The 22,625-nt window shown below is 31.3% G+C and overlaps 2 protein-coding genes across 2 annotated transcripts; one reads left to right on the top strand and one right to left on the bottom strand.

The window, feature by feature from the left end:
- Positions 1–13,401: 13,401 nt before the first annotated feature.
- On the top strand, positions 13,402–15,012 carry LOC108456112 (E3 ubiquitin-protein ligase PUB23-like). Its single transcript, XM_017754709.2, has one exon. The coding sequence runs from the start codon at positions 13,553–13,555 to the stop codon at positions 14,789–14,791; it is 1,239 nt and encodes a 412-aa protein (XP_017610198.1). The 5' UTR covers positions 13,402–13,552; the 3' UTR covers positions 14,792–15,012.
- A 5,329-nt stretch (positions 15,013–20,341) lies between these two features.
- LOC108456511 (dof zinc finger protein DOF3.5-like) lies at positions 20,342–21,178 on the bottom strand. Its single transcript, XM_017755070.2, has one exon. The coding sequence runs from the start codon at positions 21,176–21,178 to the stop codon at positions 20,342–20,344; it is 837 nt and encodes a 278-aa protein (XP_017610559.1).
- Between the last annotated feature and the right edge of the window lie 1,447 nt (positions 21,179–22,625).

Below are 22,625 nucleotides of genomic sequence, written 5' to 3'. Positions count from 1 at the left end.
ATTCATGCTCGGGGGTCGTCATCGGGCCTGCGGTGAATCCTTTCATTCTTCGAGTTTGGTTCCATACATCTGATATCTCGCGAACCCTCTTCTTATAATTGTTGTCTTTATAGGGGAACTCATATTGTGCCAACCCTTGTGCCACCGGTATAAACTGCCTTGATCGATACTGCCTTAACACTATCAGTGGAGCGTATCCAACGGCTCCCCATATTCCAGCCAGAGGGACCTAGTCAAAATCACCGCACCTATATAAGATCTAGTCAGGAATCAACCATAGAGCCCTCCATTCAACGTCTTCGGCCCGTAAATTTTGGAGAATAGTTATCCACCTCTCTTCGGAGATGTTGTCCCGCCTCGATGTGGCTACTAATTCTCTTAATGGGGAATAATCCTTAGAGAATACCCGATATGAGACCTTCTCCACCTTCCAAAAATGACTATGGAACCAAGCTAAAAGAAGCTATGAGCAACCAATAAATCTTCTTTCGCCCGCTCTCCGGCATGCATTCAAGGATCGAAAAGTTTCTGCTAGGATTGCCGGGACGGGTGTGGTACCTTTATCAAGTCGATCGAATAAATCTGAGATGGCTTCATCTATGTGTCCAAGTGCTTTAGGAAAGACGATCAAACCATAGATGCTTAAGGCAAAAACATTAACCTTTTTCTTTAAATCTGGGTGTGCAAGGATCAAGTCCCTCAAATTCCTCCAAGGAATACATTTACTATCCCCTTTTTGCTTGATGCGGGCCGTAACCCATTGCTCGCTCATCCCTATGATATTCATCAATTTCTTCAAAAAGGGAAAGACGCTGACAGGTCTTGAATAAGCCCTATCAGCCTGAATCTTCGAGCAATTAAGTAACGCCATGTATTCCTCCACCATAGGTACTAAATCAACTCCTTCGAAAGTGAAGCAACTGTAAGCGGGATTCCAAAATTGCGCGAGGGCCCGAAACAAGTACTTGTCCACTTTTACATCGAGCAAATAGGGTAAGTCACCGTAGTTACAGTAAAAGAGTTGTTTGACTTCACCATTCCAACTATTCCATATATCCTTTAACTCTTGCAGGTCGTTCTGAGTCACACTGATGCGAGTGAAATCCCATAACTCTGATTCATATCCCTCGATCAAACTATCTCCTTTCTCCTGTTGCGTTCTCTCAGACCACACTCGGACGGCTGCATTATCCTCCACTCTATCAATAAATCCTTTTTCCATGCTAAACTCTTCTAATTAGTGACCGAACGTAAATCAACACCCTTTTATGATGAAATGTCATGCGAAAATAATCAAAATACAACAAGTCAGTATTATATATAAAGAATAGAATTCAAAGCAAATAAGGAGTAAATAAGCACCTAATCAGGTAACCACTAGGGTTCGGTGTGGTTCTACCTAGGGTAGGCTCTTATGGCTCATTACATGTAGTTTGGTTCTAAAGTAAAGGTACCTGAATTAGCAGATTCCTCGATCCTCATCCATTATAGTTTCATACAGACCGATTCGATTCAGGGGAATACATTTCCCTATGGCTATACGAAGGTGAAAACCTCACGAAGACGCAGGTACGGATGTATCCCGAAAGCGATCCACTATCCTATACGGAGGTGAAGACCTCACGAAGGAGTAGTTTTTCACTTCCACTTAAGAGGGTAAAATTGACCAATAATGCGATGCGATATGCAAAGATCCCTTAAAGAATTAAACCACTTAAAGCAAGCATATTATGAAGAGAGTCGCGAAAATAACAGACAACATGAAATGCAGTAAATTTAAAACCGATTTTCAAAATAATCAATTTAAGGCTCGACTCTCGAGGTCCCCAGCGGAGTCGCCAAGCTGTCGAAACCAATCTTTTGAAAATGGGGATCGACTTTGTTTGAAAGTGAAAATTAAAATGGGAGTCGCCACCGATCTTTTATTAGGTGTGATCGGATCACCTTTGTTTTAATAAATCAATTTTAGTTTACTAAAACAGGCCTTTGGTCTCTGAAACTTGAGAGAATGAGTTCGAGTCGATTACGTGCGAGGAAGGATTAGCACGCTCGACACGCCCAAAAATTGGTACCGAATTGATTAGTTAGTGTCTTAATGTCGAAAATTAAAAATCGGGAAGGGACTTGAAATACGATCTTTTCTATTAATACTGATTTTAAAATTCTTGAATTGGCTTAAATCGATTTGTTTAAAGATTTCCTTATCTCGAGATATCAGAGTATCACATCCCGTAAGTTAGGACACAATACCATGAATTCCCGAGCACAAGGTCGTCTTTTAATTTATATTGGAAATCTGTGTATTTTAAAACTCAAAAGGATATTTAGCTATTTAGAACCAACGAGAGAACCGAAACCCCGTAAGTTAGGGCACAATTCTTCGACGTTCCAGAATACGAAACATTGCCTTATTTATTGAAATTAGTAAAAACATGAATAAAAATCTTTAAAGTAATGAACAACAGAATGATATAAAATGGGCGGGAGACAAAAAATAAACGAGTTGGAAATACATTGAAACAAATAATAAATATGCAAAAATATTAAAACAATAACAATGCATGCGGTATATTAAACGTAATAATAGCCTCCAACGTGAAATAAAAACAATGAATATATACATAATAAAGATATTGAGAGTATGCACGTAAAATATATATATATATATATATATATATAAATAGTAATAGTGTTAGAAATATACTATATATAGTGTTTGAAGTATATACATAAGATAGTAAAATATATAACTAGTAATGTTAAAATATATATAATATATACATATATATATATAAAATAAATATTGAAAATGTATGTACATAACGATATGAAAAATATATACATAATAATATTAAAATAAAATAATAAATGATGACAATTGAAAATAATAGGTATAGTAATAAATATAATGATATATGAAAATAATACTATGTATAAAAGTATATATATACTCGTATAATAAAATGTATATACTAGTATTAACAATATAATAGGATAAAAATAGATATAATAATACATACATACATAATATGGTATTAAAAGTATTTACATAGCATTTACATATTAGAAACAATAATGTTAAAAGTACCTATTAATAATATTATATAAATATAATAAATAATAATAATAATGATAATAATAATAATAATAATAATAATAATAACAATAATAGCAATAATAGTAAAAATACAAAAGAAAGTATGACGTAATATGAGGTAAGGAAAATAAAATATAATATATTAGATATATAAATATAATAGTAAATATAATAATGTTAAAAATACCATACATAAAGAGTATATATAAACATATATAATAAAATATACACTAATATTTATAAATAATAATAGTAAATGTAATAATAATAATAATAATAATATTAAGTATAGTTTAAATAATATGTACATAACAATAATAATAATAAGTAACAATAATAATAATAATAATATAGAAATTCAAAAAGTAAACATAATATAATGATATTAAAATAAAATATACACTAATATTTATAAATAATAATAGTAAATATAATAATAATAATAATAATAATAATAATAATAATAATAATAATAATAATAATAATAATGATAATAATAATAATAATATTAAGTATAGTATAAATAATATGTACATAACAAGTAATAATAAGTAACAATAATAATAATAATAATAATATAGAAATTCAAAAAAATAAACATAATATAATAATATTAAAATAAAATAATTTAAAAATACTATGTAGATATAAATACATATACGTATGTAAATAAAATATACACTAATATAATAATAACGATAATTGAATAATATTTAAAATGAAATAAAATAACAAAGATAATACGAAAATAAACTAAAATCTAAAAAGGACTAAATTTTGAACAAGAACAAAGTTTTGGGGTAATTTTAAAGAGAAATAAAGAAAAGAATCAAAATGCTACACGCAAGATAACTGGGAAGACTAAAATAGCAAATATTCCTTCCCATCAAAACACAATATATCGATGGGGACTAAATTGAAAAGCGACAACTTCATGGGGCAAATTTTAAAATAAAAAACTTGATTGCAAAAGCTTGAAAACGCGAAGGACCGTGACGCAAGAATTCCCCTTTTCCAAAAACACGCGGATCCCGAGGCGGCCTGTCCGGTCGACGGGTCGCATCAAAACGACGTCGTTTGGGGTTAATATGACCCCAAAACGACGTCGCTTTGGGAGGCTATATAAAGGCCAAAATTAACAAAAAAAAATCATTTAGTGAGAGAGAAAGAAAAAAAAAGGAGAGAAGGAAGAGAGAGGAGAGGAGGAGGACTTAGGCCATGGACCCACACAGTCCGATCATGGGACCGTCATGCGGCCACCGTCCACGGTGGCGAAAAAAATAATTTTTTTGCTTAATAATATATGTATATATATATGTATATGTGATTGAGTAAATGAGAAAGGAGTAAAAGAAACCGATTTAAAAAAAGGAAGATCACCTTAAGGTTTCGGCTACTGTTTTGGCTTTTTTGACTCTTTTTCTTTGGACTGCTTTGTTTATTTTTGTGTACTAACACATTGTTTGACTTTTATTTCAAATATCTGATATTTTTATTTCTCAAAACAGCCCCCTCTGTACATTGATCTCATTTCGCTTTTATAGCCTTTACAAGTTCTTTTTCTATTATTTTTACTATTGTTGCGTGCTTGCTTCCTTCTTCTTCTTTTGCAAAAGCGGTGGGAGTGTGTGATGGTGCTGGTGACAGACAACATGGGAGATTGGGGAGAGGCAAGTGGCTGAGTCAGCTGAATTTAGGGACTAGGGTTTCGGTTGGGCTAGCTTAGGGTTAGGGGTAATAGTTGTAAATGGGTCAAGGGATTTGGGTGTAAATGGGCCATTCGGGTTTGGGTAGTTAAAAGGGGTAAATGGGTAATTAGGTTTATCTTATTGGGCTCCGGGTATTGTAATATAAATGGGCTTATGGGGTTTAATGTAAATGGGCCCAAAATTGGCCTATAACAATAATTTTGAAAAGTAATAATGATGTTGGTGATATTTTAGATTAATTAAATAAATATTAGTTTATTTAAATCAAATTTATTTATATTTTATTACTTTTTTTAGTATATAAGGAAAGAAAGATGAAGAATTCTCTTCATGTTACCATGTTCTCAATGTGAGAAGAAGAAAGAAAGATAATTTTTTTCTTTACAATTTGGTCCTTTCACCAAAAATTCACTATTTTCACTTAGAAATCAAAAGAATTTCCATAGCTACCAAGAGAGAAAGATAATAAGGAGACTATGAGGAGTTATAATATCAAGTTAGATTCAAGAAATAGAAGCTTGAGGAGAGAGAAAGTTAAGTTAAAGTTTGGTTTCAAGAGAATGAGGTATAGATGTTAAGGTTTTATGTTATTTTTAAGTTTAGTAATGATAGAAAAGCATAAAAATGGGTTGTATTGAATGCCATGAATATTCAGATAGCATGGGTTTGCATTAGGAATGGCTAATTTGCATATTTTAGGCTCAGGGACTAAATTGAATAAAGGTAAAATTTTAGGGGCAATTTTGTAAAAATGTTAAAAATGACCATTTTGCATGAAATGAATTATTTTATTGTCTAAATTAATATATTGAAAGAAATTATTAATTTATATCAAGTGAGTTTAGAGCTTTAATTTTGTTGTATGATGACTATATAAAGTGATTTTGTTAAATATTAATTTTAGGATCAAATTGTGAAAAGGTATTATTAGGGTTTGGTATTAAATTTTTTGTTTTATTAAGGGTTGTATGATAGCCTAGAATATTTTGATAAATTATTAATTGAGAAACATAGTTGATTTGATAGCTTAACTAGTTAAGGGACTAAATTGCAAAAGTTGTATAAGTTGGGGTAATTGTGTAAATTTAAAAAATTGAAGGGTATAAATTGTGAAATGAATTGGAACTGAAATATATGCTAATGAATGAGTAATTTTATATTTTAGATCAAGATCCCGTAGATACTCGTGAAAAAGGAAAAATAACAGAATAGTCCTTAAACTCCTGCAATTATTACAATTCAATTCAGGTAAGTTCGTATAAACTATATTTTGTATAATTTTGATTAAAGTTAATGTTAATTGGTGATTGGTAATATAGATATGTTCTATTGTTAGAAAAATATTATCGAAATTAATACTCAGTTTGGATTGAACGTGGGATTTGAGTACATTCGTTCTATGGCGCATGACGACATTGGAAGAAAATGACGGCGAATTACCCAAGTAAATCGAGGTTTAGCATTTCTTGCGAAGTCTTATGTTTTACTTTCTGTTTAGCTCTTACCAGTTTCTATTTAACTCTTATGAGTTTCCGTTCAACTCTATTGACCTTCTATTCAACTTTTAAGAGTTTCTGTTTAGCTCTTATGAGCTTCTGTTTAACTCATACGAGTTTCTGTTTAGCTCTTACGAGCTTTTTTTCAGCTCTTATGAGTTTTTGTTCAGCTCTTATGAGCTTTTGTTCAACTCTTAAGAGTTTCTGTTCAGCTTACAAGCTTCTGTTAATGATGTACTTATATCCGTAAGTCGTTCTTCGAATGGTAAGATAACAGTAGTTGTTTTTGGATGATATATGTATATGAAGAAAGAGTAAGAGTATGACATGTATCATGATATGAATATATATATCAATATCTTGATATGTTGATACATGAAAATTATGTAAGTTGTGATGAGTAATAAACTCAACTGTGACATGTTGATAAAATAAGTTTATCAATGTTGAATTTATATGAAATATGTTCAAGTATGCTAACAAGTGTTTCTGTTGACGCTTAGACAAGTGCCAAGCTATTGGTTAAATGGTAATATGTTTATTTATATGATGCGTTGGAAGGGTAAGTGCACAAATGAAAATATACTTGTGCTCATGAAAGAGTGATAAGTTTTAAGTTATGCAATTTCTTATGAATTGGCTTATCATGTAATTAATATGAAACGGGCTATGTTCAAATGCACTAGCTTGTGGTTATGGTGGTATGGTATGCTTATGATTGGCGTGTTATGCATATGGAATGAGTGTGGATAGTAAAGAAATGCAAATGAAAATTTAGAAATTTGGAAGAGTTAAAGTTGTTGAATATACTTCATGAATACTGTGGTACCAATATTGGATTATTCTAGGTATGTATAACTTTTTTATTTAAAATGAATTGATATGATTAAAGTTTTTTCCTTTACTTTTCAGATTATCCGAAGCTTGATTAGGTTGGAAGCTTGTCAGAGATATATCACACTATCCATCGGTTCTATCGCTACTTTCGAATGTTTTGATTTTGGTCATAATGACATGTATAGTTATTTTGTTTAATGTTGGTCTATATGTAAATTGTTGAGATTAGCCACTTATTTTAACTTCTGTTGAATGCTATGATATAGTTTGTAGATGTATGAATTATTGTGGCTAGGTTAGTAACAAATTGGGTGAGAAATATGGTTTGTAAAATGGCCTATTTTCGTCCACAGGGGCAGAGACACGAGCGTATGTCTCAACCATGTGTGACATACGGCCAGGTGACACGGTCGTGTGTCCCCTTTATTTAAATTTACACAAAACTGAATGCTCATACGGCGGAGCACGCGGGAGTGTGGCTTGGTCGTGTGACGTAAGTCAGAGAACTCCTAAGTTTGAACATGGGCTAGGACATGACCGTGTGCCCTTATTTCGAATGCTCACACGGCTTGAGACACGGGCATGTCTCTTGACCGTGTGAGCCACATGGCCTGGCCACATGGGCATATGTCCCCTGCGGCTTTGAAAATTTTTAATATTTTCCTAAAAATTTTCTGAGTACCTGGTTTAGTCTCGATTTGTTTCTAATGTGTATTTTGGGTCTCGAGAGCTCCTATAAGGGACATTATGCTTGATCTTGACTAGTTTCTGATATGAATGCTATATGATATGAAATGTCCGTTATTCGATTTGTAAATTTTAGAAATACTCCATAATCTTGTTTCGGCGACGGATTTGAGTTAAGGGTGTTACATCCCTGACACTTAAAAGTCAATTTCATATTTTTTAATAGTTTATTTAATTTAATAAACAAACATAAACAAATAAAAACCAAACTATTCATGAACTATTCATCAAACATACCTCGATGGATATTCAAAACATGCTATCCTATATCCAACTTGTAATTTGATAGTGAAAACCATGTTTGCATCAAGTACAGTTATGGGACAGCCTTAGTTATTAAGAAAATGTATCATTTAGTTTGACAAATGAGCACACATTTTTTACACGGCCTAAAATATTGATTTTGAGAATCCATGCATGCATGTGGCATTATTAAGCAATTTACACTAATTTTTTAAATGTTATTTTATGCTCTCTCTTTTTCTCCCTAATAACGAAAGGAATCCTATTTTGTCGACTTGATAAATTGAAGAATAAATGAACTTGTTCCAAGTTCTAACAACTTCCCAACATATTTTTCTCTTAATTTTGGAGGTTGATATATGAACAATTTTCTAACTTCTAACAACCCAAAAAAAGGAAGAAATGCATGACTGGCCAGGATTTGTATTCTCTGTAATGAAACGGGTGTTTGACTCATTAAAAGCAAAGACGCAAGTGAAGCACTGCTTTAACACGTCTGCCAACTGCGACAGAACTGTATACTTGCTAATAAACTTCAAGTTGGCAGCTCCTCACGTGTCATCACTTATGTACATTCATCACGTGATTTATAAAAGGGGAAATGGAAAGAGGAAAACAACAAGCGAGTATTTGGATAACGATGAGAGTGGTAACTATAAGATGATTTTTGTGGCCGACATTCCATGGTTTTATCAAGCGGTGTGCTGGGCTGTGCTTATATTTATTTATTTATAATTTCCAATTTTAATTTATTTATATTTCTTATTATTAGGATCTTTGCAGTTTCATTCATTGATCATTTGTAGGTGGAGAAATAATAAACAATTTCTATGTTTTCCCTAATTTATCCAAGAAAAACCCAATTATTATGTTAATGAATAATGAGTGGTGTGAATTCCACGTATGACTTTCTAAAACATATTATTTGCCTTTTGGTTAAACAAATATTTCTATATAGACTTTTCTTAAAACAAATACATGTGAAATTCAAGAAAGGGTTGGTTGGGTTGATTAAATTTTATTTTCATGTTTTAGAATAAGGCGTGGAAATTCAAAGTTTTGGTTCATTAAGTGTATACATGTATACTATATTTAACTTACATAATCAATTATAAGGTTATCTATTTTTTTAAAGTTGCTGTTCTATCTTTTACATTTCATAATTTACATCTAATTATTAATATTATTAAATTTTTTAGATTCATTAGTGTAATATTTTAAAATAAAAAGGTTAACTTAGTAGTCATATAATAATAATAATAATAATAATAATAATAATAATAAATGACATTATAATAAATCTAAATTTAATAGAAAAATTTTAATGATGTTAACAATTGGACTAGTATTTTTAAATCTGAAAAGTAGAAAGACTACACTTTAAATATATAACATATTTTAACTTAACTATAAACAATCCTTGATTGATTAAGGAAATTGTAAGAATTGGCTTAAATATATATAGGTCTTTTACCCATGCATTTATTTAAATATAATATATTTAACTAATAAGAAGTTTCTAATTAAGAAAAAGTAACAAATCTTGTCAATGTTTGTATATCTTCAGTCATTTACTTGAAATGACTTGAAAATTTGATACGTTAAATGAAACTTTGTATTATCATCAATATAAAATAAGACGAAAAAATTTAAAATTTTTAAAAAGGTAATAATTGGTTGAAAATATTCACCAAAGCGATACATATAGTTAAAATTCAAACTTCTTCTCTTCAAAGTGATATTTCTAAATAAATTATATATTTTACTGATATTTCTAAATAAATTAGCTTTTAATGTCACATACTTTACATATAATTTTATGTGTTTAATATTTAATTAATTTTTAAATATCATATTTTTAATGAAAATAGTTAACATAAAAAATAATTCTTATTTGAATTATATCCAAAAAAAAATCAAGTACATTAACTTCTCAATTTAAAAATTATAATAAAAATTTTTAAATAATGATTAAAACATTTTTAAGATATTCAACACAAAACACAACTTTTCCTAAAAAACATAAAACATAATCTTACTTTTATGTAATATTATTCGAATAATAATTAATTAACATAATTAACTCTAATATTAATTTAAGTGATAAATAGGATGCTTAGAATTCTATTTAAGAAATGACTCTATTTCACATCAATAAAATTTTCACAACTTTTATTTAGGTAAAAGAATTTTAACTAATAATTGTACTATAATTACAATTATCACAAATTTTTCCTATAATTTATACTTAAATTTCTATTTGAGTAATAACTCTATTTTAAAAATAGCACAACTTTTTAACTAATAATTATAATTTAAAATCTAATTGTTTTTAAGTGTGTAACTATCATAAATTCTATTAACCTATAACTAATTTTAAATTTATAATTATCACTTTTATTTTATTTCAACTTTCTTAACCAATAATTCTAAATTGTTTTTAAATGTGACTTTAGTAATATAATGAAAAATAAAAGGTATTTTAGTCCGTTCAAAAAATTTTCTAAATTCGTGTTTTTATATATATTATGGGCAAAGTACACCGACAATCGCTCAACTTTGGTTCAAATAACAAAACAGCCACTCAACTTTCAACTCAGTCGCTAAACTTTAAAAAAATAACAAACCAATTACTAACGTTATCGAAAAGTGACAAATCAGTCACCCACTAATGTTTTCGTTTACAAGCTTAATGAAACAGGTGACGTGGCCAGTTAACTTGCCACATTGGACATGAGGTAGACATTAGGGGTTGAAGGAGTATTTGTGGGATTTGCACGGGGTGGGTATTTGTGGTTGACGAAGGAGTTCCGTGGAGTACCAATAGCATTTAAAGTCCACAATATTATTGTCAGTGCATTGCACCGGAGTACGTACCAAAGAGATTATTTACATTACTGGCAGCTTGTCCACACTATTTGCAATTTATTTACATTACTGTTACAGTGGTTTATCCACGTTGAGCTTCGGCTTGCACTGCTTGGAGTTCAATAGATGGATTCTGGGAAACTTGTGGTGTGTAGCGGATGGTTGGGTAGGAACCTTTTTGATATTGTTGACCGTTATTCGTTATGATGGTTTGTATGATTGTACATTATGTTGACTCAAATTGAGCTTTCATAAGTTCACTCCCCTACAGTGTTAAACTTTCCAGATAACCCTCAAGACTAGGACTGGGTAGGGAATATAATGCACCACCTCAAACATCAGACATTTTCAAATAAAGTACTTTAAATAAGTTTTCTATTGGTTTGATTATGTAATTTTTAATGTCTTTGATAAGTGGCTTGATTATTTTTTATTTGGGGGTTTTGTGCATGCATGGCTCATTGAAACTTAATAATCAGTAATTGCATGTTATCTAGTTTAAGTAAAACTAACATTGTTCAACAATTTCCGTTGAATTACAAAGATCCAATTTTTGTAAAACAAAACATTAAGTCATTTAGTTTTTTTTTTCTAAATTTTGTAAATAATAATAAAATGAGGACCATATTAATGATTTTCTAAAATATCAATATCAACAATAAAATGAATCCTATGTACAAACGACTTAACAAACAAATGTTTTTCATCTAACTCAAAACAGCAACAACAACTATTTTTCCTGAAATTAGTCGAATTAGGATTTTAAGAGATTAGTTGGTTTACTTCTCAATCTGGCCATAACATCTAGGTCGGGTTAGGGAGGTTATAAAATATTGTCTTTAAATTATTTCAAAGACAAAGCTAGTGTAAAAAATGTATTAAAAATATATTTTATAAAACGAAATACATATTAATAATAACCCCTTCTCGCCCTTAAATAGGAGGATAAATGCACTTTAGTGAAGTCAAACTCACGTTCTCTTGTTTTGGCAACAATATTTATGCCAATCGAAATAAAGACTCAAACGTTCTTTTCAGAAGCGAATTTAGAAACTTTTATAGTGGGGCCAAAATAAATTATAAATTATAAATTTTTAAGAGGTTAAAATATATTTTATCTTTTATTAGTTTTTTATTTCATTATTTTCGAATAGATTAAACAAAAAAATCATTTTTAAGAAAGTGAAAATATAATATTATCACATATTAACTTAAAACTTCATTGGTTGATTTCCATTTGTGAGGCCAAGAACCTCCCTACCCTTAAAATCTCCCTAATCCTATTAATTAACTTAATACCAAATAATTTAATTATAACATCAACTAGAATGTATAGAAAACTACAATTAATTATTTACAAAGATAATATACACTCAAAAACATATATATATAATAAAAATACCGAAAGCAGACTATTTAATAATATTATTATATATAATATCTAAAATATTTTAATTAATGAAATTGTCAAAAGGTAAAATTATTAATTTTCATTTTTGTGCCAATATGATTTATATGAAAATACTTATTAAAAGTTGACTTTGTAATTGTTGTATAGTTGTTAAATCAAGGTGACTCAATTTGTTTTCTAGGAAAATATAATATATTCAGAACTCCATGTTTAGAATAGAAAAGAAAAACTATCACATCATTCTAACCTTAAATTTACTACAATAAAATAATGCAATTTTGAAATATTCTTTAGTCTTACATATATATCTATATATGTTTATTTTGACTTTCGGATCTTCCATTCAGGGAAAGCATAATCATCTTCATTCTTCATCATCAATCACACCCAGATAAGATGTAACCAATTAAACTAAAAGATAAAAAATAATAAGAAATAAATATCGTCTCACAGAACATGATGGGTCAAAAGAGGTGGACGTCCACCCAAGGCCAAGTAGAAACCAACGAGTATTGTTGTGGCATAGGGAATTTGCCATATTGGCCTCCCTCCATTTCAATTTGTCGGCAATGGATCACATCCTTATCCTACAATTAATTCATAATAATATATTTGGATTCTTTTTATTTAAAATCAAATTTGTTAAATTTAAATATGTAGCATTTTAATATTTAAAATTAGATTGCAATGAATAACACATGTTTTATTCTAATATTAAGAAATGGAAATTCTTAAAATAAAAGCAAACCCAATAATATATTAAGTAGATGCAGAAATATTAGAAGAGAGAGTCAAAAGTGAGGGTGTAGGATAATACCATTTCTAACACCGATATAAATCATGTGCCGAAATGCAGGAGCTGTAATTAAGTGCTGGTGGTGCTGCTGCGAATGAGCCTTTGAATAGTTTGGAAAAGTCGGCCTTTTCCGTGTTTTGACTTTCTCGGGTTTTGAATATCTATCCACTCCCCATATATAAGCCTCTCTCAACCCCCCCCCTTTGAATCCAAATCTTCAAACCATTTCACAACTACATCCTCAACTGCTTCAGATCCAATTCTCAACTCCTTTTTAGCAATTTCTTTAACTTCTTTTTCTTCTCTGGGTTGTCTTGTTCTTGAGCTTAATCTTGTTTGGTTTCTAGAATGGACGAAATTGATGTTCCACCATTTTTCATCTGCCCCATCTCTCTTGAGATCATGAAGGATCCCGTCACGCTTTCCACTGGGATTACATACGACAGGGAGAGCATCGAGAAGTGGTTGTTTTCAGGGAAGAATACTACATGTCCGGTTACAAAGCAAGTTATTGCAGATTGTGAGCTTACCCCAAACCACACCCTCAGGAGATTGCTTCAATCTTGGTGCATGTTAAACGCTTCCCATGGAATCGAAAGGATTCCGACCCCAAAGCCACCCATCAGCAAGGCCCAGATTGTCAAGCTTCTCATCGATGCCAAGTCACCGCAGCAACAGATCAAGTGTCTCGACACTCTTAAATCAATCGCTGCCGAGAATGCTACTAACAAAAGGTGCATGGAATCATCCGGCGCAGTTGAGTTCTTGGTTTCTATTGTCTGTAATTACAACCCTACAGCCGCCGAAGAATCATTAGATTACGAGTTCGACTCAATAAGACTGATTGATGAAGCTTTAAGCATTCTCTACAGTCTCCAACTCTCAGAAGCTTCTCTCAAGAATCTTATGGGCAAAAATGGTGTTTTTATTCTGTCCTTAACCAGATTAATGCAACGTGGAAGCTACGAATCTCGGGCTTATGCAGTATTGTTGTTGAAATCAATGGCGGAAATAGCTGATCCGATGCAACTCATCAACTTCAGACCCCAACTATTCATCGAATTAGTTCAGGTTTTGCATGATCAGATCTCAAAGCAAGCCTCAAAAGCTACACTACAATTGCTGGTAAGCATTTGTCCATGGGGAAGAAACAAGATCAAGGCAGCCGAAGCCGGCGTCGTACCCGTCTTGATAGACTTGCTTCTCGATTCATCATCGGAGAGAAGGGCTTGCGAGATGATACTAACGGTGCTGGACGCAGTATGCGGATGCGCGGAAGGCCGGTCCGAGCTGCTAAAGCATGGGGCAGGGCTTGCCATTGTTTCAAAGAAGATACTTAGGGTTTCACAGGTAGCAAGTGAAAGGGCAGTGAGGATTTTGCTGTCCATTGCCAAGTTCTGTGCCACAAGTAAGGTTCTTCAAGAAATGCAGCAACTTGGGGTGGTGGCTAAATTGTGCTTGGTGCTTCAACTGGACTGTGGATCAAAGACTAAAGAGAAGGCGAGAGAGGTGCTCAAATTGCATGCTACAGTCTGGAAGAACTCTCCTTGCATACCAACCAATCTCGTCTCTTCTTATCCAGCTTGATCACAAGGAAAAAATTAGATAGATTCAAGGGTTTAGTCTTTTTCCCCCAGTATTTATACCCATAATTATTGTGTACATAATTCTTCATTGATCAAATTACATATGTAGCAACAGCAATTACATTCATGGGCAAAAAGCTACTGCCCTTACAAATTCAATAACATACATGCTTCACCAATATTGACAAATTGTTGATTAGACAAATTGTTGATTAACTCAAATTAGTGTCCTGATCTTAATTGTTGCTTAAAAAAGCATAGTGGCCTTACAAATTAAATTATATATATACTTCATCGTCATTGACAAGTTGTTAAAGAGTATCATTTTGATGATAACACAAGAAAAGTTGAGAAGAATTTAATTATTTCCTGTATGTGGTTAGTTAAGAGGAGAACAGAAAAAAAAATGAAGGCAAAATATTAGAAGAATCAAGTGTTGATGATACTTTTGCCTTTTCTTACCCTTTTTTTACAATAATTAATAGAAAGCTAGTTTAATTTAATCATTTCCTTCATACCAATTGATTCAATCTAACAAACCATCAAACTCAAGTATTAAAATGTCAAAGTTCAAAGGCTTCATTGGAAATATGATTTTTTATTTTTGATATATACTATCCCTTATTAAAAAAAAAAAAGTTAAGGCTTATCATCTGTCAAAAAGCACCTATTTTAAATTAAAATTTTTCTTAAAAAAATGTTTTTTATTATAAAAACTCACCTGAGAAGCTATGCAGAACGAAATCTAAGTAAAATTATCGGGACGTTAACAATATTGAAGGGTTAGATTTAGACAAGTTTCATAAATATTAGGTATTTGCGTTAACTTTCCTTTTCACTGGTTCTATCTTTATGAAATAATAATGCCTGTTATTATTTTGATCTTGGAGGTCAACACATTAAATATATGTAACCATGATAAATTTAAGAGGTAGGTAACTAATTAAAAAACATTTTAAAGAAATGAATGAGTAATTACCAGAATTATCTAGATGAATAAGTTTGAAGGTTTTGGAATTGGTCCCATCAAATGTCATGGGGAAAAAACGTAAAGAAGCATTTACCAGAGACATAAAAGCAAAGCCCTAACGACTCATCAGGTGCAAGCGTATAAAGGAAGCATTCATAGAGGTGGGCCGGTGGCGGCTTCGGCGGGGGTCAGCGCTCACTGTTTTAAATTAATTTAGGGAGGTCAACCATGGTTGATGTACCAGTTATTTTCTTCTTTAAGCTTTGGCAGGTACGAAGAAAGGAAAGCAACCTTTCACATTCAGTGCGCATCCCATTTCAGCCTTTGAACAGTCTCGTCACCTTTTTTTTTCTTTTAAGTTTTACCATGATTCCATTTTACCACACTATTTTGAAAACAAAGGGTTCAATATTTGCTATTCTTATGAGTTAAAATCTATTACGTGTATAAATTTTTTTAACACAACAAGCTTTTAGTCTCATTATCAATAATTTTAAGGATTTAACCTTGCATTCTTTAATAACAGTGATGAAATTACAAAAAAAATTTTAATGATCAAAATGAAAATATTTTAAAAGTCAAGTAACCAACTAAAAATTTATCCTTATCAATATATATGGTAATTATCTTTAATGGAATGTATCATACTTGAGTGGAAAATTATTTTTTATAAAATAATTATATAATTAATTTGAAACTTAAAAATAAATCAGTTTTAATTGAATAGTTTTTTAGTGGTAGTTATTAGTTAAAATTTAAGAGTTTTAAATACTCCTACTATTTTTATTATTCTAATTTGATTTTCTTTTGTAATATTTCTTTTTTTTCATTATTCTTAATTGAGCTATGTGTGTAGTAAACATTTTAAAATTTATAAGGAAACATTTTTCCTGAAATAATAATTTATTTGGTGTTTCAATTTTACAGAAAAATTATTTTAGTCTTTTATTTAATTTTTTATCTTTTTAACCGTTAAATTTATATTTATTTTGTCAAACTACTCTAAAATAAATAAATAAAATTAATAAATGTTGACTTTACTAACGTGACAAATACATAAATTGTCATGTAGATGTCACATAAAAAATTAAGAGAGATTACATTAAATTCTCCATCAATTTTAGACAATTTTAACTTCATTGCTACTAGGGGTGTGCATAATCCGATTTGATTCGAAAAATTAGATAAAAAATTCAAAATTTGAATTAAATAGTTTTAGTTATTCGAGTTAATCAATTTATTCTGATAATCTCAAATAAAAAATCAAATTTTTTTGTTTAACTCAAAATATGAATTACACAATTCGAGTTATCTAAAAATCCGAATAAGAAAAAGTAAAACTATGTCATTTTGATAAATGTTTACCTTTTTCAAAATTTAAAAAAAAAAACAAAACTACTTCTTTTTTATAAATGTTTACCTGTCAAGTTGAAAGGGAAAACTATTATATTGTTTATATAGTTAAATAATCTTATACTTCGTCTACTAGTTAAATAATTGGTGCATGTAAACAAAACATTAAGTATAAATAATAAGATTCGTGAACTCAACTTGACTTGAATTTTTTATTTAATTCGATTAAAAAAATCAAATTGAATTTAATTGCTAAAATAAAATTCATCAACTCGAATAATTCGATAATTTTTTATCCGACTCAATCGAATACCCACCTTAATTACCACAAATTAAAAAAAAAAAAAAAACTAGCAGCGTAATAAAGACGAATCGTTTGAATTACCTGCATTTATTGTATACTTTTTCAATCAAAAAATAAGAATAATAGGAGAGGGGAACAAACTTTCACGACATGTGTGTACGTACGGTCAATCTCAACGGCTAACGCTAACCCCAAGTAATGGTGCAAGATAGAAGCCAGAAATTGCACGTGGTGAGGGTGTAAGGCTACCATAGGCAGAGACTCACCGACGCGGTCCAACGACTTTTCTCATCCATTTCATGTAATCAGCAATCCTCCATGTCTAAATAAATAAATAAATGTCGACGCTCAACATTATTAGATTAATTCAACCGTACGCCGTCGACCACCGACACTAATTCAATTAACAAGCGTAACTTAATTAATTATACAAGTAAAAGATTATAGGTAATAAATATTTTATAAAAAATATGCTTTGCTTAAAATAGTAAATAAAAATATCATTTTATATATTTTTAGATTTTATATAAAAATAATTTTAAAGTAATATTTATCATTTTATAAAATAATTGAATGTTTAGTAATTTCTTAATCGATTGGTTAACAGGTGATACTAATTTAATTAGCAACTTAATATATAACTATATTATGGCACACTCACAATGTGGATAAAAAATAAAGTTATATAAAAATATATTTATAAAATTTTAATATAAATAACAAATGTGTTGAAAATTATATAGGATTGAATTCAAATCCATATAAAATGATAAAAATACTTACAAAATAATATAATTTACTCTATGAAATAAGTGTATGTTTGTCATTACTCAATTAATTTGGTGTCCAATTAACTCGTAACACCAACTTAATTAAGTAGCTAATACATAGTATAGATATAGATTTATTTGTCATAAATAATTGTTTTTGTATTTGAATATCGTGAAATTCATTATTAATTAACAAATAAGTATCTTGAATGTTACTATTTAAAATATTTTTAAGGGTTATTTTGAATATGTCCGTATTTTTTTTAAGCTCAAAGTTCTTAATAAATATAAAAATTATCAAATATAGATTAAATAACCTCAACATCTTTAAACATCGAGTTCCTTTTAAAACAAATCAATATATATATATATATATATATATATATATATATATGGAGCATTTTAATTGTAATTAAAATACAAATATCTCAATGCTCATTACAATTTAACCAAGGTAAAAGAAATTGAAGGAGCACTCACATATTTCTTCAAGCTTTCAAAAATATACCCAAACTTTTTCTTTAATTCAAACAAGGCCCTGCTCCATAGCTATTGTAAACTCCACATTTTGTCCAATATTTCCTCCACACATAAGCACATATAAACACCAATCAATGGTTGTTTCACGATAGATAGCTTATAATATTATATCACCAATTACATAATCCAAGTATAATTATAAACTCAATTCATAGTTTCCTCGCCTCTTTCACTTGACGTTTCTACCTTGAAAATCTCTTATGTTTCATTTTTGCTTCCATTCAAGTATATGTAAATTACGGTAGGTGTAGTTGGAGTAGTAAAGTCTCACTATTGTATAAGGTAAGTCCCACCATTTTGTTTCAAAAATTCATCTCTTTACAAGCTTGTCGAATGCTCAAATGGGATCTCTAAATTTCGGTTTTCCTATGGCTTCATTCTCTCCTTACTCTCTTGTCAACTCAAACACCAAAATTTGCTCAATGTTTTCTCTTTCCTCCTCTTCCATGCAATTTGGTTGGATTTGTGGCTTCATTTACTATTCATACTTAACATGGTATTTGCTACCAAATTCTATCCAACTGACACCTAGCTTCCAACATCTAATGCAGCTTAACTTTTAACATTATTTCAACCCATTATTGTCACCACTTGCCATATAAAATTTGTGGTTTAATTGTCATGCCACAGCTTATGTAAGTCCCTTTCCCTCTATAAATTATACCAATTACAAGATAATCATTCCTTAATCCTTACTTCACGTGCTACTATAACCATCCAAGTCCAGACACTTAGTTGAAGCATAAATATTCCAAAGTTCTATTAATTACCACAGAATTTACTATTTATGACCCAGAACTGTGTCATTACTTGCATCAAAATCTTTGAACAACACAATATTTTTTTAGTCGTTTTATATATTTCTAAAATAAATTCAAATGCTATATATATATATATATATATATATAATATTTAAAGATTTAGGATTCATTCAAATATGTGGACTCACCGGACTGATCATGTGAAGCTAGCACGCCAGGATTTTGTTTGTCAATCCCAATGGACTATATAATATATACTCGAGTTATGTAAATCTAAGATAGTTTTGTTTCCTGGAATTGAAATTTTCAAATTTTGATATACTCGAAGACTGAATCAGATATATTCAAATATATATTATTAAATTGAGTTAATTATATCAAGTGCCGGCTAGAAAATTGGAAATTTAAGGCTACGATATATATACATCCCAAGAGGGTTTTGGTATCCATCCCTTTTTCGAATATGACCTTATGAAATCTGATGTAGCCACTGCACTTTACTAGGTTAGAAACAAAGAAAATGAGATATTGCCAGTTATGATTGAATCTTCAATCATGTTGAGTACTTATGGACTGCTATTATGCCAGTAGAGTACGCAAAATAAATCTGTACAATAGCTCAAGAATGTACACTTCACCAGCGTTGCTGGTGAGTTCATTGCTTTATCACACACAAAAAAAAAGGGAACATAAACAACACACACAAAAAAAAAAGGAACATAAACAATCATAATTTGTTTACATATTATTTCGTCTAATTGTTTTGATCTATACATAAATATTAGAAGAAAAACAAGCAAAAAGAGGGGAGAAAAAAAATTAACTGATATAACAGACGAGGGTATTGAAAGCATCAAGTCCTGGTACTGAAAGTATCATCACTAGACAAATCAAATGGACTCCAATTACCAAACAGTAGATTCGGATCTTGAGTTTCAGGTCCTAGAAGTGGCTCTTGAGTTGCCTGCAAGTGCAAGGCATGAGTGATGGAGGAATGAGAATTCGGCCACAGTATCTCTTGGGAAGATAAATCATCATCTGGCAATGGTGGCAATGCATAGTTACTTGTTTCATCGCCTGTACATTGTTGAACTCTATCTAGATAATCTAATCCAGAATGGTATATTTGGTCATTGTTGCTCAAGTGATAGTCTGTGGAGAAGTCGGAGTGAGTGAGGCATCCAGTGACACCGTTTTCTTTCGGTAGCTGAAGACTTGATTCCATGTTCGTGTTCGATAAGCTTGGAAACTCCCGAGATGGATCGAACTCCGTCAGCAACTCTGGAACTTCGAAACTGGACTTGTTTTCTGGTTGTTGATTGTTCAGAAAGTTGGCAAAAAGGAGTGCCAAATCGATATGAGAACCGTCAGACATTGAGGAGGAGGTATTGGAGTCGGATAAGGCGTTCACTTTATTATCACAACTGTCACTTGACAAACTCTTGTTGCAGAGCGCACCATCAGTCGGCAGCCTTAATAAGGACTTACCTCTTCTGTTTTTGCGGCAGCCGCCTCCGATCGGCACGTTGCGAAGGGAACCTCCTTTGGTCCAATATCTTCGACAGCCTTTGCAAAAGTACCTTGGTTGTGTTAAGCTGTAATTGTTGTAATAACAGAATTTGGTATTGGAAGAACCACACCTTGGACAATTTGGTGATATCTCCCCGCTAGGCTTCCATTCTCTCTCCATAACCAACAACTTCTAACTCCGTAGCCTTCATCAAGAAAGCCAGCGGCCAAACACACAGTGGGGGGAGTAGGGATTGAGTGGGGTTCAATTGAGAAGTAATATTGGTTAAATTAAGTAGAGGGCACACAGGAATGCTTATGGGGCCTTTGAAATGGAGGAGTTATAGGGAGCAAATGCCTCGAGAGGAGCACACAACCTTCCCTGCTGACCAGCGCATTCGGAGTTCGAAAATATAATATAATTTAGAAAGGCAAAAAGACAGAAGCACACGGGCAATGCACGTGGGTGGTGTGTTTCTTGAACAAGGAATATCTCTCTGGGATCATGCGCTTCTTGGATCATGTACCCTTTTTGCAGATTTCATGAATGTGCATGTGATGAGAATGTTGAACCAACGAAATCAAGACACATTTCAGAAAATCACTATCTCTAACCACTTGCTCATTCTATGCATACACTAGAACGCTTACCAGCATGATCCTTGATCGGCCATGATGCATGAAAAGAGTACGTACATATCTCAAGGTGATCTTTTCAGTCACTACTTTACTGCTGTCTGGTTGTTTTATCCACACGTTTATATAGTTAGCGGAGTGATTGATTATCTTATCTAGAAAACTAAAATATTCTAAATATTTTGATAAAATTCAACTTTGAAGACATTTTAAATTGATGATGTCTGCATGTAGTATGCCATACCTGCAACGGATACAAGTAAAAATCTTTACAATCTCATATCATGTAGATGCAGCGGCCTTAACTTTTCCAGTTATAACATGAGAAGTAACCATGTGTAGAGTATTATAGCAGGCAGCTACGTAGCTAAATTCAAGCATTACATGGTAATTTATGTACGCATCAATGTTTATGCATTTATTTAAGGCGGATGAGATAGAGCATAGCTTGGAATTTCTGCATCTTTTTGAATTTAGATTATACCTAAAGAAAATCCCCTTGAGTTGCCCATTGTCACAAACGAAAGTGTAGAAGGGACTATAGAAAACTAGACCTGATCAGCACCAGCATAAAATCCGGATGGTGTTCCGGCGTTGGAAAATTTTCTGTCCATCTCTCAAAAAAGACTGCTTTAAGGAAGACTGGAGACTGGAAACTCCCACGTAAAGGATATCCTACAATATTGTTGCTGCTGTATTGCACCATCTGCTTCATGTGATCAAGTATATAAATTTGCCTCATTTTTTTAAGAGCATACAAATCCAGGACGAGTATAATATTTCAAAAAAATTAAGATGAAAATCTTAAAAAAAAAAAAACAATAAATGCATCTATGGCAATGGATTTTGCATTTTTCCTTGCTCCCGTGGACTATCAAATACCGCCCAATTCAGCCGGTGGGCATCTTGGGCTATGGAATAGCTCCACTTGGGCTGGCACGTCCCGAACTCAGATTATGACAGTTGAGTTTGACAGATATTCCAACGGAGAT

The sequence above is a fragment of the Gossypium arboreum genome, chromosome 9 (genome assembly GCF_025698485.1).
Source record: "Gossypium arboreum isolate Shixiya-1 chromosome 9, ASM2569848v2, whole genome shotgun sequence".
Lineage (NCBI taxonomy): Eukaryota > Viridiplantae > Streptophyta > Magnoliopsida > Malvales > Malvaceae > Gossypium > Gossypium arboreum.
The sequence above is the reverse complement of the archived record's forward strand: the minus strand, read 5'-3'. Positions and strand labels throughout refer to the sequence as shown.